This window comes from Pteropus alecto, unplaced genomic scaffold (genome assembly GCF_000325575.1).
Source record: "Pteropus alecto unplaced genomic scaffold, ASM32557v1 scaffold91, whole genome shotgun sequence".
In the NCBI taxonomy this organism is placed as follows: Eukaryota; Metazoa; Chordata; class Mammalia; order Chiroptera; family Pteropodidae; genus Pteropus; species Pteropus alecto.
The window spans coordinates 145082-163990 of record NW_006431910.1 but is presented as its reverse complement, the minus strand read 5'-3'; the positions used below and the strand labels follow the sequence as shown (position 1 = coordinate 163990).

Here is an 18909-nt window from a genome sequence, read left to right as displayed (position 1 = left end):
TCTCTCTTTCCTCTCATTGGGAATTTGATTCGTTTTCTAGGGGTATTCTTAGTTAATATAATCTGTGCTCAGTGCATGAAGACTGCAAATACCTTGGGAAGAGGCATGGAAATAATGGTTATATCTCTAGTAACTAGCAGACATTCAATAAATGTTTAATTGAATGGATGAATGAATGAATAACTCACATTTCGCTCTATATTTTTGCTGTATGTTCACTCAGGTACACCATGGAATGCTTTTCCCATTCTTTTGATATCTTCCCACCTACATGAATTTATTCTCTTATTTGGATAGTAGGATAGTAGTCCTTCCTTCTTGCATTGTCAGAAATAAAAAGAAATATCATGATGATGAATAATAGCAGCTCTTTGCAGTTACTCTCAAACTTACAAATATTAAAGTGGTGGTAAATGGGAGTAGATGAAAAATGCTTGAGAGCTGGCACATCTAGGTGAAAGGCTGATTTTGAGCATCGCTCCAAAGGAAGACTCGAAGTCTTTCAGATGCATGGTACTTGGCACATAGAAGATTTCATTTATGCTTATTGAAGGAATGAATGTTTGAAGATGACAATAGAAAAATTGGCAGTAAAATGGAAAGATAGGAAAATTTCAGGACTCATCAGAACTATTTTTTTTATCTTAAAAACAATTTTAAAGTTTAAATAATTTTAAGTGATATTTTGTACAGTAGCTTTAAAACTATATTATATAGAGCCCCAAGATTCTAGGGATATATCCCAAGAGCAGCTGTAAAACTCGGAGAGGTGACCTTTATCTTTTGTGAAGCTCTAAAGAAGGCACTTCTGGAGAAGATCAAGCTGCTTTATGAACTTCAGCGGATAAATCTCCCTTTCTTAGGGGAGACAATTAGAGAAACCAAATGCCACAATTTTAATGATGAACACGGAGTTTACAAACATCGGAGAGGTCTAGACTTTTGTGGAGCCATGGTCAAAAGCAAATGATTCATGATCACAGCCAAGGATTTTGTTTTTCAAAATCTAGGCAAGATATTTTGTTTCCTAAGTCAACTGGGAAAAAGGGCGAGTCTCCCAAAGCTGGGAAAACTTATTTTCAAGAAATTGTACAATTTTTGGTTTATGTACCATAAAACTCAGGCAGCAACTGACAAGATTGCACTCTTATTTTTATAAAATTCCTAAATTCTTCTAGAAGGAGATAGCAGCCTCTTCCTAAGTGTCTGACTCTCAGGATCCATCATTTCCCTTGAGGAGACACCTTTCTGTAGATATCCTTATACCTCCTGTGTTGAAAGAAAACTTCCTTCTAAGAAACTTGGTGATTGTCCTTTACATAATGACTTTAATAGGAGGTTTTAAAAAATTCAACCAGTGAGAAATTGTGGAGTTGAACTTTCCTCTCCTTTTTACTGTTGTTTAAGAAGTCCAAATTAGAGATGGGATCTATAAGTGTCTTACAAGGTGTTTGGGCTATGGTTTGTGTATAAATGAACCAAAGTGAACTAAAAAAAAACTGAGCTAAAATTAATTGAAATAACTAGATATTTAGATGCTGTGATTAGTTGAATGTACAGACCTGTCTCCTCTGGGGGAACGTCTCCGTGTCCTTATTAACCTTTGAAGAGACATTGCCACCCTCAGTCTTCCAGTTTCACTATCTAACATTGGTTTGTGTTGCCTCAGATCTATGGGCAGTAAGTAGGCAGGGATCTGTTTGTCACCAGGATTGCTTAAGCAGAGAGGTATAGGTTATCACATTGATTATACCAAGAGGTTGGACTGAATAACTTCTAAGGACATAGAGTCCTGCACTTCACATCTCCTTCTAATTGTACAGCCCCCGATTTCAATTATTTCAAATCTATATCCTGGACTTAAAAAGAAAGATGTTCTCAGAACATGCGTGAAGCTGGAACCTCCAGCTTGATCTTTCCAAGACAAGGCTATGGGACTTTCTAAGAAGCACTTCCAGGAACATTTTTGGTGCTTTAAATTTCCAAACATGCCTTGACAGGTTGCAAATCTCCAAGCACAAAAAGGGGGCCCCAGTCAATAGTGGGGTCTTTCCCATAAACGTTTAATTTGACATGATGCTGGAAGTGGCGGTAATCCCACCAATCTGCCCTGAGGAGAAGAGAGAGTTCGTTAGCTGTGAAGAGATTCCCCTCCCGAAATATCCTTCACTATCAGAGTTTTCTTCATGCATCTCCAACGTCAAAATGAGACATCTGAGCTTCTCAAACTTGCTCCCACTGCTGGGTCACAGAATGATTCACTAGATAGAGGCTCCCAAAGCCTACAAACAAATGATTATCTGATTCAGGAACATAAATTCAGGCTCAAACAACTTCTGATAATGAAGAATCATAAAAATCTGTTGAAATGAAAGGTTTTTCCATCCTTCTGTTTTTTGATTTTCATTTTTAAAAAAGTGTGAAGGCAGAGAGTGTTTGTATTTTGTCCAAAAAAGAAACCTCATCTCCAAAACTTTAATTGGTTCTAAGGAAAAAAATGACCTCAGGAATCCTACTTCAGTGAATATTTCAAAGAATCATGGATCTGAAGTAATCTCCTAGGGGGCTTGGCTCAGATCATTGCATGTCCAGGTTTCAATGCTTTTGTATAAAAATAAATGAGAATAAAAATATGATGAGAAGCTTGAATCAACCCTGATTTGGGTAGTTTGTGATGTTATCTCTTCAAATTAAAGTCTGAAGATCTTAAAAGAGCAAAGGATTTAGAGGTACATCAACCTAGTTTCATATACCAGATGTATAAATTAGATGTATAAATACTGCTGTGTGTTGGACAATGAAGATCTAAAACAGGTATAGACCTGTTATTGAGAGATGTCAAATACACAATAAAAACCAAATGCTGCCTATTCTTCTGGAAATGATTAACACAATAGGAGAAAGTAGGAGAAATTGAATATTCAATGTGCCACCATTTTACATATAACATCTCATGTCTTCCCAGCTGCCATCATTGCCACCTGCATTTTCCAGCAGTCTAGGTTTTGCAATCCTCGACTGTTGAACAGAATCATCTGAACTTCCTTGCCCACTCTTCTTCTTTAACTTCATTTTTATCTATTCTGCTGCATATTTTCCTTTATTTATTTACAGTCCCACCCTTCCAGGACTTATTAGGCTTGCTAGATTCCTCTAGCTTTCCAGCAGAATCTTTGAATAAGTATGAATCTCTCAATTTAGCCTTCTATGAGCACAGCAGACACCTCCTAAGAATATTCCCATTCATGATTCTACAGGGCACATCTTCATTTTTAAATGCATGATCCTTCTTCTGTGAGATGGTTCCTTAACAGGGTGCCAGAGATTGAGCCAACTCATTTATTGTACAGAGAAGGGGTCACCAACGCCAAGAACAGTAACTGGTCTGAGATCATCAGGAAGTCAGTGATAGATGCTGGACTTAAACCTATGCCTCCTGACACCCAGTTTTGCACTCAAACACTAAATATCTACATACATATATCTGGGTAAATACAAGGTAGTCATTCATTGTTTAAAAGAGTGTTAGTCTCTGGAGGTAATGATCTACCAGAAATTTTCTTTAGTACATCTATGTGGAGATACAAATGTATATACATGTGCATATACAACTAAAGAATATTTATGGTAGATCATCAGACAATGAACGATTATCTTATAGCTCTTAGCGATTAGCGAATTTTCTTTTATCCTTAGAGAATATTTTTAAGAAAAGCAATTACACTTTGCATTATCATCCTTTTTTAACCTGGGCCTCCTGCCCTAAATGATGTGGATATATCTGGAGGTTTGTCAATTACCAGTGCCTTTAACTATTAATAATCTTCCAATAACTCTATGACATTGGTACTATTGTTGTTGCTATTTTACACACAGAGAGAAGCTGAGTTGCAGAGAGGTTTGGTAACTGCCCTAAACCCATATAACCTGTGGCACAGCTGGGTTGTAGTCCAAGATGTCCACTCTCACAGCCCACCGTTCCAAACTCAGAGCTATGCTTCCTGATACAGCCTTGGAGGATGCATGTGGACCTAAGGGGTGAGCTTAAGTGTTTGTCCCAGGTCTGCACATAATCAGTTCTGTACCCTCAGATGCCCTCTGTCCCTCTGTGAGTTTATATCCTCATTTCTTAAAGGGGAAATATAATACTTATTCTATTTGCCTCCCAGTGATAGATGGATCAGCCCTTTGTACAAATAATTTCAAAAAGAAATTATACAAATATAGGCTGTTTAAAAAAATTACAAACAAAAGAAAATGCTCAATATTAGTGAAAATCCCTTTAAGCTTTGTGTAAAACCATCCTAGTGAAATTTTAGTCTTATAGAGACCCTGTCTTTTGGAAGACAGTATTTAGACTATGTCACATCTTTCATTTAGTAGCTATTTATGGAATTCCTACGACATGTTTGATCCTGTGCTGATGAGTCCTGAGGATACGAGGATAAGCAAAATAAACATATTCTCTGCTGTCATGGAACTTAATTTAGCAGGAATATAGACATTAAACAAATAATTACAAGCAATCACTGAAAAAAATTACGTTTAAGTTGCCTGACATGAAGTAGATGTCTATATAGACATGGAATTACTGTTTGGCACAGGGTCAAAAATTTCATTCCTTTGTTTCACAGAGGTTTCAGAGTTCTAAGTGGGAGGATGACCTTGTTTTGAAATATGTGGAGTCCATGCTACTGCAGGCCCACACAGGCATGATGGCAGGCCTCTCACAGAAAATGAGAAGTTGAGTCCCAGGACCTCACTCATGTTTTTGTTTCTCTTCTGGCTGAGCTCTCCTGAGGCAAGCTCTCTGATGAGGAGTGGCTTAAGGTCCAATCGAACCATGTCAAGGTTAGGGTGCATAGCTCTGAAGACATCCTGTAAAAATCAGAGAGAACTGTTAGAGGCTTATAAGGGACATGTTTATCCAAACATCAGTCCCCTCTCTTACCTCATCCTCTGCTCATCTTGGGAACCAGCACAGGTTCTGTTATAGAGAATTTGCTTCTAACTCCAGGCTGATACTTCAAGTTGATCGAGCAAATTACAAAAGCTTGGATCCACCTACTGAATGCACTGCTTCACTAAGCAAGTCCAATGTAACCAGGTTATCCCCAAGCATTGGAAGAGGCTGCTTTCTATTTTACTGAGCATCAGAAGAGATAAATCTGTAAAGTACAGCATCAGGCTTGGTGTGGAAGTTGCTCACACTACTTGCAGCATGCGGCAACCATGGTTGGCTATGCAAACCAAGTCTTCCATCAAAGTCTGCCTCTTGGGTCTTAGGACCTGGGGAATGAGACACTTAGATTATGTTATTCCCCCGACCTCAAAAAAAAAAAAAAAAAAGAGGTTAAAGTTGATGATGGTTGCTTAAGACAAATGTGTAAGAGTGTGGGAGCACAGCCATTGAGTTCTGGCTTTTCTGAAGTAGCACACTCTGCGCTAAGTTTAGAGCTGAAAGAGTCTCATCACTCTTCTAAAAAAACCCCTAAGGCAGTCCCTGCAGGGGCTAGTGACAGCCAGGCACAGAATTAAATAAGTCAACTGTATTTTTCCATTTCAGGTCCCATGCTAAGTAGCAACTCCAAGTAGCTATGAGAGCAGTGGTAGCTCCTATATCCTGCTTATATTTAGAAGTAAGAAATAGTCTCTTCCTACTCAGGGATTTAAACAGTTTTTAGGGAGGGAGGATTCTTCAAGAGGAAGACACTGGACTTTCTTTTTTGGGAAGGAAGTGATTAAAAATGAAGAACTATAACCAAGGTTGTAATTTGAATACATGGAAACCATGCACATTACTCTGGAGTGTTGGTATTGCGTAGTATGGATTAAGAAAGTGGACCCTGAAGCTGCCTTCCTATATCTAAATTCTGGCTTTGCTACTTATGAGCTGTGTAATTGTGGATGTCTCTTGACCTGTTTGTGCTTCTCTTTTCTTTTCTCTAACATGGGAGTGATGAGAGTAGCTGCTCAATTCAAAAAGTTATTATAAAGAAGCGCATCGATTAGAATCTAATTGGCATATAGTAAGTTATCGATACATGTTAGCTATCTTTCTTCTATGTATACTTCTAGTGATAAGAATTTACTACCTACTTTTTCTTCAAGACAGCAACTCAGAGATTTGATTCCTACACTCCAATGCTTAATGTGGTTGAACTCTGAATTATTTTAGCAAGTATAATAAATTATTCATCTTCAAGTCATAAAGCAGAGTGACGTCAGAAGCACAGCGGCCTGAGAGATCTCCCTGCATCTCTCTTGAAATAACAAGCCGAACATCTATAACTCAACAAATAACACCTAACCGGCACACAAGCATGTCTGAGAGATCCTGAGTGTTAGAGCACCCAAAGGTGGGCAAATCAGTGTGAGAATGGGAGGCAGATTAGGAGTGTGAAACAAAGGAGCTGCATTATATTGTGGAGCTTCCTGCGGGGGCTGGGGGTGGGGTGGGGAATGGACATTTCAAGGCCAGGTTTGGCCCTGGAGCAGTGCTGCCTGAGTGATCAGCATATTCCATGCAGTGAAGCCCAGGGATCAGGACAGAGAGCAGGGCAGAGAATGAGAGTGGAGGGGCAATTGTCATTGCCAAACGAGAGGCGAGTCTCAGAGCCTGGCTGTATCTCCTTCCCAACCTAGAGTGCACTCTTCCTTCCTGGCCCCATATCCTCTCAGAGCTACCTTGGTTATAGTTTTTATTTTTAATCACTCCCTTCCCAAAATAGGAATTCCAGTGTCTTCCTCTTGGAGAATCACTCCCTTTCAAAAACTGTTCAGGGGAATTTGTGCAGCCAGTATGGAAACATAACGACAGCTGGTACCAGACACAGGAGTGATGATATCAGAGCCAGACAGCCGAAACCCGGGGGACGGCATTAAGGGAAGGCAAACAGCCACACATACTGCAGACCTCTCCCAATCAACCCTACCCTCACCCAGTCAGGCTGAGCCAGAAGAAAGCAGCAGAAATTTGCACATGACTGTTGAGATAGTCTTGGGGCTTCAGGACCTCTTCAGAGACTCAGACCTTCATTGCTCAGCACACCGGTTCACAGGGGTGGTACCCTGAGACCGAGGGACCTGATTGCAGAGGTACATAGGCACATACCAGAAATGATAGGGCATTTTTAGCCTCAAATCAGAGATCCAAGAGGCTTAGATGCCACCTACTGGAAGTCAAAAGAATCTCACCCCCCACCCCCCTGCTCCCCTGCACCGCCACTTATAAACTTCCTAAAGAGAGATCACTACATAATAAATTTTTCTAAAAGAAAAAAAAAGAAAAAAGCAGAGTACACTCCCATTAATGCCAAGGTAGAAAAATGGTCCATGAAACAGCATGAACAACCAAGGTGACAAGGCATCTCAGAAAGAAAAACATTTCCAGAAAATAAGCTCAAAGACTATAAATATGCATTTTATGACAGAGAATTCAGATTGCACTTCTGAAGAGACCCAATGAGATGCAAGAAAATTCTGACTGACAAGTCCAAGAAATTGGAAACAAAACAAACGAACAAAATGAATACTTTACCAAAGAGACTGAAACCATAGAAAATAACTAAATAGAAATTCTGGAGATGAAGATATTAAAAAAGATGAAGAATGAAATAACAAACTTAGAAGATAGATCTGACCAGATGGAGGAAAGAATTAGTGAGATCAAAGACAGAAATGACACAGATGGAAGAAGAGAGAGACTTGAGAATGAAAAATAAGCAGAGAACTCTACAAGAACTATCTGACCCCATCAGAAAAAGCAACATAAGGGTAATGGGTATACCAGAAGGAGAAGAGAGGAAGAAGGAAACAGAGAGCATACTCAGACAAATAGTGAATGAGAATTTCTCAAACTCATGGAAATGCCTGGATCTTTGAATCCAAAAGCAAACAGGACACACAATTATCTCAATGCAAAAAGCCTTCTCTAAGACATTTTATATTAAAATTGTCAAATTTAATGACGATGAAAGAATTCTCAAGGCAGCCAGGGAAAAGACAGTAACTTATAAAGGAAAACTCATTAGACTATCATTGGATTTCTCAGCACAAACCTTATAAGAAAGGAAGGAGTGGAACCAAATATTCAAACTATTGAAAGAGAAACTACCAACCAATAATAATATATCCACCCAAGCTCTCCTTTAGATATGAAGGAGAAATAAAATCCCTTCCAGACATAGAAAAGCTGAGGGAATTCTCCACCACAAGGCTGCATTACAGGAAATACTGAAGGGGGTCGTTCCACTACAAACAAAATGACAAATAAAAATACACAACTGTGAGTAAGATGACTCACAGACAGACAGAAGCAGGAAAATGCAAGCATTACTGAGAACAGGGTCTTAAAAGCTTAAATATCACATAATGGTTAAAGGCTAAACACACACACACACACACACACACTCTAAAAGGAGAAAAAGATAATAGCTACTGCAACTTCAAAATGAATGTTCAGCATATACGGCAATAATCTGAGACAATAAAAGCAAAAAAAGGAAGAGAGTAAAGATCCAAATCTGCAAAAAGGAAGGAGACAGGGTGAACATGGAAGGAAATGGACTACTGGATGTATATAACTATCATTTGCAAAACTTGATGGTAATCATATACGAAAAATCCAGACCTGAGACATATGACATCAAACAAGAAGGAACAGGGAGAAAATCCACAAAACACCACCTAATTAAAATAACAGACAAAAATGCAAAGACAAAGAAACAATGGAAACTTTGAGCTACCAGAAAACAGAAGATAAAATAGCTATAGGAAAACCTCATATTTCAATAATCACCCTTAATGTAAATAGACTGAACTCATCAAAAAAAAAAAAAAAAAAAAAAGGGCACAGAATAGACTGGATCCAAAAACAAAACCCAAACATATGCTGCTTTCAAGAGACACATCTCAGCTGCAAGACTTTGAGGTAAAAAGCGTAGAGAGAGACAATGATGGACACTTCATAATGATAAAAGGAACTCTTATACATCAAGAACACCTAATATTTATTAATATTTATGCTCCCAATCAGGAAGCACCAAAATATACAAAGCAACTACTAATAGTACAAAAGGGAGAAACTGACAAAAACACATTTAGAGTAAGGGATATAAATACCCCATTGTCAGCTATAGATAGATCATCCAAGCAGAAAATCAATAAGGAAAATATCATCCTAAAATGGCACACTAGAACAATTGGACATAATTGACATTTACAGAGCCCTTCATCCCAAAACAGCAGCTTATACATTATTCTCTAGTGCACATGGAACATTCACAAGGATAGATCATATGTTGAGACACAAAACTAGCCACATCATTTTTAAGTGTTTAAGAAGATTGAAGTCATACCAAGCATATTCTCTGACTATAATGCTTTGAAACTGGAGATCAACTGTAAAAAGAAAGCAGGAAGAACCCCAAATATGTGGAGATTAAACAACATGCTTTTGAAGAATGACTGGGTCAGAGAAGAAATCAAACCAGAGATCAAGAGATACATGGAAGCAAATGAGAATAAAAGTACAACATATAAAATCTTTGGGAAAACAGCAAAAGCAGTAATAACAGGAAAATTCCTATCCTTACAGGCCTATGTCGAGAAACAAGAATGAGCCCAAATAAACAACCTAACATTACATCTTAAAACACTAGAAAAAGAACAAATGAAGTCCAAAGTCAGCAGAAGGAAGAAAATAATCAAAATTAGAGCAGAATTAAATGCAATTGAGAAGGAAAAGAGGATAGAAAAAATTAATGCAACAAAGAGCTGGTTCTTTGAAAAGGTTAATAAAATTGACAAACCCCTGGCTAGATTCACTAAAGAAAAAAGAGAAAAGACGCAAATAAACAAAATCAGGGATGAAAGAGGGGAAATAATGACAGACACTGCAGAAACACAAAGGATCAGACAAGAATACTGTGAAAAACTATATAACACCAAATTTAATAACATAGAAGAAATGGACAAGTACTAAGAAAGATACAACTTTCCTAGACCGAATCAAGAAGAACTGGAAAATCTAAATAGACTGATCAGCAGTATGGAAATTGAAACAATCATCAAAAAGCTACCAAAAAGTAAAAGTCCAGGACCAGATGGCTTCACCAGTGAATTCTACCAAACATTCAAAAGAGATTTAATACTTATTTTTCTCAAGCTCTTTCAAAAAATTGAAGAAGAGGCAATACTTCCTAACAAATTTTATGAAGCCAACATTACCTTGATACCAAAAGCTGGTAAATCAACACACACACACACACACACACACACACACACACACACACACACACATACAGACACACACACACACACACATACACGCACAAACTATAGACCAATATTTCTTATGAACACAGATGCAAAAATCCTACATAAAATCCTAGTAAATGGAATACAACAACATATTAAAAAGATTATACACTATGATCAAGCAGGCTTCATCCCAGGGGCACAGGGATGGTCAACATATGCAAGTTGATTAATGTGATTTAACATATAAACAAAATAAAGAATAAAAATCATATGATTCAATAGATATAGAAAAAGCATTAGACAAAATACAGCATCCATTTATGATTAAAAAACTTAATAAAATGTGTATAGAAGAGAAGTACCTTAACATAATACAGGTCATATATGACAAACCCTCAGCTAATATCATACTTAATGGTGAAAAACTTAAAACCTTCCCTTCTAAGATCAGGAACAAGACAAGGCGGCCACTATCATTTCTATTGTTCAATATAGTATTGGAAGTCCTAGTTAGAGCAATCAGGCAAGAGAAAGAAATAAAAGGCATCCAAATAGGGAATGAAGAAGTCAAATTTTCACTTTTTGCAGATGACATGATTCTCTGTATAGAAAACCCTAAAGACTCTACTAAAAAACTGTTAGAAATAATAAATAAATACAATAAAGTTTCCAGATACAAAATCAATGTTCAAAAATCCATGACATTGTTATACTTGAAAAATGAATTTTCATTAAAAAATGAAAAAAATAATTCCAATTGAAACAAAAAGAATAAAATACCTAGGAATAAACCTAATGAAACAAGTGAAGGACCTATACACTGAAAACTATAAGAGACTGTTAAAGAAATTGAAGATGACGTGAAGAAATGAAAAGATATTCATGTTCAGGGATTGGAAAAATCAACAGTTAAAATGACCTATTACCTAAAGCATTATACGGATTTAATGCAATCAACAGTTAAAATGACCTATTACCTAAAGCATTATACGGATTAATGCAATCCCCATCAAATCATAAAACAATTTTAGATCTATCCGAGAACTGCCTATGAGCCTGCGTATAAGAAGGTGCTTATACAAATACATTTAGTGGTTACCAGAGGGAAAGGGAGGAGAGGGGGAGGTAGATAAGGGTCAAAAGATGGTGAGGGAAGGAGATTCGACTTTGTGTGGTGAACACACAATGCAATATACAATACTTGAAACCTATATAATCTTATTAACCAAAGTCACCTCCGTAAGTTTAATAAAAAGAGAAGATGCTTATGTAATGAATAAAGTTAGTTGAAAGGATGCAATATCAACTCTTTAGACTTCTTCACCTAGATTCGATGATGTAAAAAAGGCTTTGTATCTGCTAGACCCAGTCCAGGCTCTACTGTCCATTCTGCTTCTGCATACCTCCTCTGACTGCGTTGGAAAATTCTGAACTATATGATTTCAAAGATGTTTTTTAGCTATCACATTCCATGATTCTAAAACATAGTTCCCCTAACAAGGAAGAGTCATTCAGTTAACAAGGAAGTGATTAAAGTATGTCAGGATGATCCATGCTAAAAAATAACATTCTGCTTGTTGTTTTGGAGCAGATTAAGATGAAAAAGGTTATGGTGGATCAAGATCAGAGTGTAAAGGAAAGGTAAACTTTTGCAATTTAATTTCACTCTGAGCAGTCATCAGGAGTCCTGGAACAGTGTGCTGACAATAACATTCTTCTGAGGTAATTGTTTCTTCTGATCCCCAGCCAGGTTCACAGATTGATACTGTGATAATAGATACTGAAGACTCACAGAGTCTTCCAGAATAGCATTGCCCTGCTCTCTGGAACTCTTTTCATTATACTGATGGGCAGTTCAACAAAGAAGTTTAGGTAGTCTTAGAATATTTGATTTAAAAGAATTTCCTGTTGGAGACTGAATACTGAATAAGTTGTGAAATCCCCATCTTGATAGATCTGCAAAAACAGGTTCTGTTATCACCATTCTTAGATGAGTATGCGTCTGCTGAAGGGGATAAAATAAAGGGGAGAATAGATACGGGCAACACTGATCAAGTGTATCCCATGTATAAGGTGCCCTACAGGCCAATTCATAATCATCCCCTTAGTTCTGTGAGGTTCCACTGCTGCTGCTGTAAAGGTAAAAACACCAACTCTTGGAAAGAAGCAACGTCTTGCCTCAAAGGCCACAGTGACTGGTGAAGCCAGGATTGGAACTCAGGGCTCTGGATTATAAAGGCATGTCGCTGGGAAGATCCATTCTAGCCAATTCTCTTTTTGAAAGGCCTCTTAAGAGAAGAGCAACACCAGACTGTTTGGGGATGCTGCTAAATCAGTGTATTGAACGGATAGTAACGGTGTCTCTCCACTTTAGATTTAATCACATGAGTCACTTTGCCTCTGGCTTCGACCTAACCTCTCCAGGCTCACATTTCACCATACACTTCTTTCAGAATGTTGTCCCCTGGATCTCTCCCCATTCAATAAGCAGCATCCCCTCTGTGGTTCTGAAGCTTTGCACAAACTGTCCCCTTTGCATATAATGTTTTCCTACATTTTCTCTACACAGAAGTCCCTCTTCGCCCTTCAAGATCCAGATGAAACATTGCCTCCCCTAACGCACTCAGGAAAATTATTCATGATCTCCTTTGGGCTCCCATGACACTTTGTTCCCAGAAATTTTCAAATTATGTTGGAAGGAATCTGTGTATTCATCCCTTCTCCAATGGTTTTTGAATTTCTTGAAGACTGGGACAATGTACTGTTGATGAAATTAAGAATACTGTTTATCGCTATGCCTGGAACATGGCACGTGATCTGAATAAGGAAAAGGGTGAACAAATAGATGCATATAGGGTTTTTCTAACAGGGAGAAAGTTGGGATCATCAAAGTGTTAAGCTCAGAGGATACAGGTCTTAAGAGATACCCTCAGCATCTCTCATGTTCTGACCTTTTTGCTGCCTGAGCATCTCTCATTTTCGCCTGTTAGCCTTTTGATTTCCTTCTGAACCGTCATCTCTACTCTCTAACCTGTTTGTAAGTTTGTATCATAGCTTATCTCAAACCTGGTTATTTCCAAAACAATACCAACACGGGAAAGATGTGATTGTTAATTTGCTTTCACAAATAGCTTTGAAAATCCTGCCACTCTTTTGCTGTAATTTAATGGAGGATGAAGAGAAGTGCTTTACTGTAAAAGCTGGATGGTCCCTCGTGGAGAAGAATGCAAACTCAGAAGGCCTGAAACAAAATCCTGCCTTTACAACTTAAATACCGTGTCCAGGTTGTGCCCTGCACGCAGGCGCCCAGCCAGAGGGACGTGTATGGATTGAACTCCAGCAGGCACTTTGTTTGCCAAATCTTGGTGCTGTAGCCACCCAAAGCATGTGCCTTCCTCATTCACGCTAAAGCACAGTGTAGGGCAGCAGAGGAGTAGGCTGTTTTATATTGGGGAAATTACTTAATTGGGAACTGAGGGTACACGGTAAAGGGCATCATGCTCTCCAGGGAAGGAGGGCAAAACATAAAGACAGAGAATCTGAGGCTAAATGTTCACTCTACAACTTAAGACGTCTGTGTCTTTATGAGCCTGAATACCCTCCGGATCTCTCATGTTCTGACCTTCTGTTCTGGTCTCTGTGTGCCAGCCCTGGAGCCATGGCTGCACCTGCCCAGAGCAGGAAACTTGTTCTTCTTTACATACTGTTCTGCTCTCCTTCCCTGGAGAGCAGAACCCTCTTTTACCATGTACTCTTTTTTACCAATCAGATGGCCCGGGCTCCCTGTACTCTGTCTGAGTAGCCATGGAGTATTGTGGTTGTCAGAATTCTCCTGGCACCCTTCCAGGCTTCTTGAGCCATTTTCCTTTGGAGAATGTTTTTTCTAAACATTTTTGGACTTCCTTAAAGTCTAAGGGACATGACTAAGCATACTCAGGATTTTCATTCTCAAGATATAAATTTTCAGATAGCATGCTTATTGTATCCCCTAGGCTTCTGATGGTTTCTATTTCATTAACCTGTTTCTCCTTGTTGGCTAGAATTACATGCAAAGTCATGTTTTTTCCCTAACTTCTGGAAAGTAAAAATGATCAGAAAATTACAGATTTATTACCTGAGCTGTCTCAAGTCGAGTGAGTCTGTCCATGATTTTCAAGGAGGCTGAGACTCATGTCTTTGCTGACACATCCTCTGAGCTAATTCTGACTTGTGTTAGCAAAGCATCATCCATATTTTTTCTGAGTTGTGAGAATGAGGAGATGGCTAGATAGAGATCTATGGGTTTGTTTGGTTTTTTTTTTCATTTTATTTTTGTTAACCTTTCTCCTGTTATTCTTGCATGCATGCTTTCCACCTTGATTCTTTTACCCGCTGCTCTCTGGATTCCTACATAGCATCCATCTGTCCTCCAGACACACAGGATACTCCCGTCCCTTGCCACACATGCTCATCCCCACAAAAGTACGAACTCTTTAGAAAATAGTATCAGATCTGACAGAAGTGGTGGGGATGTAGCAGGGTATGTTCAGAAAGGCAATCGTCTGACTGCAGGGTCAAGACGGGAAGATGGTAGAAAAAGAACCTGGTTAGAGAAGGGAGATGAGAAATTGGGCAGAAATAAGAATTGGGGGGAATTTTTTTGATAATATCAAAAGACAAAATCTTGCTTACTTTTCAAGTTTGCCAGACGCTTGCATATTTTATTGTTAGTACCATTTACTGAGTGGTTCTTAGTGACACAATGTTTTCAATCCTATATTTTGAAATTGTTTGAGGAATTTATATACTAAATTGTGAAAACAACAGGCACAAAAAAGGGGGAAAAAAGCCTGGATTTTAATTTCTGTTTGGTTATATATTAATTTCGGGTCTTGGGTTAGTTATTTAGCCCTTATTCTCGTTCATTATATGCATAATGTGAGAATAAAATTACTAATTGAAATAAAACTTCCTATAGACTATTGCAAAAGAGATGCATTTCTTAATGCATTTAAGGGTTAGAGAGACCTCCCTATCACATGGTAAATGGAAATTTTACTTGTAAAGACTCACCTATAAAGGGCTTTATGGTAAAAAACCTACCTGATTTCAAAATTTGGCACTCTTACTTGCTGGCTGTGTTTATTATTTGCCTCTTTGAATATTAATTTTCTCATCTGTAATGTGGGGATAATATCCACCGGTCCTCATGGTGAGGTTTAAATGAGGAGATGTATTTGAATATGTCTAGGTTATTCTAGGCTTCCAATAAATGTTAAATATATTTTTTCCTCCTAGCCATGTTGGTGGGGGAGGGTGATGAGAAGCAATGGAGAAAAGTGGAAAGACTGGAAGTTAAGAAAGATAAGGGCTTTGAATCTGAGATCTGCCAGGCAATTAATCTGATTTTAATTTCTTCTTCCAGAAAAGTAGGTAGTATTACCTGTATCACACTGAATGAGCTACAGGACACAAAAGAGCTCTGCAAAGTCTAAAAGCCTATCTAATTGTAGGCTTTCAGCACTTTGATGCCTAACAGATGAATCACTGACTTTCTTGTAGACACTCCAATTATAAGAGTCTGAGAAATTTATACTTGGGTGCATTTTCTCCCCCAGATTTTCCTTACCTATTTGTAACATTCTTCTTACAAAACAGGGACTCCACTTCAAAACAAAACACCAAGAACAAAACAAACCCCAGAATACACAAACATAGTATCCAGTATCCACACCTGAGCTCATCCCAAACCCAGTCCAGATAACAGCTAGACCCTGGGGCTTAAATTGCTTCCAAATCCTTGCTGGATAGGAATCTAAAAATTTAGTTTGGGAGATGAGTGATTGTGGAGTTTGAACGCGTACTTTATGTGCTTTTGGAAAGAGAGCCAAGGTCCCAGCCACCCAGCAGCTGGAACAGAGAGAGGGCAGTCCCCTAGGGTACATTCCTTACCCTGGGGTCCTCCCTGGCATAATGATTGAGGACCTGGTGCCCACCTGTATTCCTCCTGGCCCAGTCAGTAACATCATAGACCTTGTGGCTAATCGCCACCCACTGGTCGTCCTCCTAACCGTGTCTCTGGATCTCCTGCCAGCTGTACGTTTTGAAGCTTTTTCTGGGCACATCACATTTCTCATTTGCCTCCTGCTTTACGGAGACCTCAGCTTTCCCATTTGCTCCTGATTTCCCGTTTGCCTGATGCTTCTCCTCTAGATATGGCTGACTCTTTCCTATACGTCTCCCATTGCCCGCGTGCTTTTCTTCAAACTTCATCGTATTTGAACCCCTGGGATTTCTGGGTTGACTCCTGAAACTTCTAATCCTCACCTCTGGTTGGACCACAAACTAACCCTTTCCTCCCCCTTTTATTCCTTCGTAGTAAAATGCTGGCATAGAACACTTCTTTTTAGCCTAGTTATCTTTTCCCAAACCTGATAGCACAGTCTCACTTCTGTCTGTCCTGAATCTTTTCTGCCCCGATGAGCCTGGACTACTTTTTTTTTTCTAAGAAGTTAGACTAGCTTTCCCTCTTTACTCCTCCTCTCCCTTCTAGTTGGTCTCTTAACGGCATCCTTCGTCATTAAATGTCCCTTAGTAAAATGGGGCCAATCACAGTGCAGCAGGATGTTGCACTGGCCCCTGGGGAGGAGGGGCTAGGCTCTGGCCACCTAACTCTCCTGCTCTGTATCAAGGTGGGTTTGATTTGCTAGTTCTCTGACCTCCTGTGAATGGAGACAGTTAGATTTGTTAATTCCACATGTGAGTAGAGGCTTTCAAAATCACCAGGATGACGTGACTGCTTGGTGGACTTGGCAAATGTTTGTTTTCTCATCTGTTATTTCCTCCTAGGACTTTAAAGCTCTCTTAAAAAAATTTATTGGTTAATAAAATTATATAGGTTTCAAGTATACAGTTCAATAATACGTCATTTGTATATTGCTTTCTGTGTTCACTACCCAAAGCCAAATCTTCCGTATAGTGATGGAAGGAATGTTTACGCTTTTTTTAAAGACCTTTTTTTTTTTTGAAAAATGGTTTAGATTTACTAAAGAGGTAAATTAGTAGTAAACCAGTTTCCTTTTCTTTCCCCTCTGAAAGCTAGGACACATGATGATTTACAAAACCCTAGTCATATACTTTATCTGATTTAATCCTCACTTTAACCTTTCGAGGGAAGTTTTTTTAGTGTCCTCTTTTTCAGGTATGAAAACACTGGCTGAAGACCTCTGGTAAGGTGAACCACAATCACCTTGTCAGTGAGAAGTAAACACAGATTTTCTGGTTTCAAGTCTCCAACAATTTGCACTTTGTTCTCTGAACCTATGGTCTAAACACACATAATAATAACTTGCTCAGTGGTTTAAAACTGAAGTGGAAGAAGAGATTCGGGGTGTGTGCGGATGTGTGTGTGTGTTGGGGCAGGGGAGGATCTTAATGTTAAGAAAAGAGACAGCATGACATAATAGGAAAATCCCATTCTTATACTTGGAAAGCATCCTAAATAAATCATTGGTGATTCAGGCCAAGCTGTATGTACTCAAGATTCCAGTCCCATATAATTTATAATTGTTACAAATCAGAAATGGCCTAAATGTCCAACAATAAAGAAGGGTGATTTATTACGTACATATTGAATATTATACAGATATTAAAAAAGATGTTTTTGTAGGATTTTTAATGGACTGATGTTTGCAATAAAGCAAGAGAAAAAATTAGTTGATAATATTCTATTTACTTACTAGTATATGATTGGAAGGAAAATGCTAAAATATTGGTGTTAGTTCTCTTTGGTTTATAGTGTTATCAAAGATTTTCTTCTTTATTCTTTATGGTCTTTCCCAAATTTTCTAGAAATAAATACATGTTACTTTTATGATGTAGATTTTTTTTTTAAAATAAGGAGCCAGAGAAAGAAAGAAAAAGCATGGATTTTGGAGCTAGATGGATCTGGGATAATATTTGAGCTCTACCATTTATTAGCTATAGAACATCATGCAAATTACTTAAGTTCTTTGGGCTTTCACTTTTTCCATCTCTAAAATGAAACCATGAACACAATTTTCAGGATTACATTAAATGAATGTAAGCGCTATGGTATTTACAGAAATCTTCAGTATTTTCTATAATTTCTGCATGGAAGTTTCATAAATCCGACATATACACTTTTAGTATTTGTAGGTTATATACATACATTCAGGATAGCTCCAGAATTTCAGTCTAAGTGAGGTTGGAGAACAACAGACTGGTTGGAAGTTTGTGGGAGGCAGGTAAGAGACTTGTCCAGGAGAGCTGGCTAGCACTTCATGTAAGCTTGAGATAATGTTATTTTGCCATATCACATAATGCAGAAACGCTGGTGGGAAGCCTCTCTCAAACTCTCTCTCTCCCTCTCTTTCTGTGTGTGTATGTGTGTGTGTGTGTGTGTGTGTGTGTGTGTGTGTGTGTGTGTTTTGGAGAACATAGCTAAAACCTTTTACATCCTTCCATTGACACTGGCATTGGAAAAACTTTGTGTATAGCAGGGGTTCTGTAACTGTTAGTTTTCTGTCTGTGCCTGCTTGGCTATCATTTATAAAGATAGCTACCCATTCCTTTAAAATGTTCATACTTGTTTTGTTTTGGTGGCCAGGAGGCTGCTTACAATCCTGGAAATAACATAAACTCTGG

At 38.4% G+C, this 18909-nt stretch overlaps 1 protein-coding gene across 1 annotated transcript in view; it reads right to left on the bottom strand.

Annotated features, from left to right (window-relative positions):
• Positions 1 to 16515, bottom strand: part of LOC107196578 (fatty acid desaturase 2-like protein FADS2P1) — a 23357-nt gene extending 6842 nt beyond the window's left edge. The window contains 2 exon segments of the mRNA XM_015599077.1: positions 4732 to 4878; positions 16195 to 16515. Coding sequence (XP_015454563.1) covers positions 4732 to 4878; positions 16195 to 16515 — 468 coding nt within the window.
• Positions 16516 to 18909: the final 2394 nt, after the last annotated feature.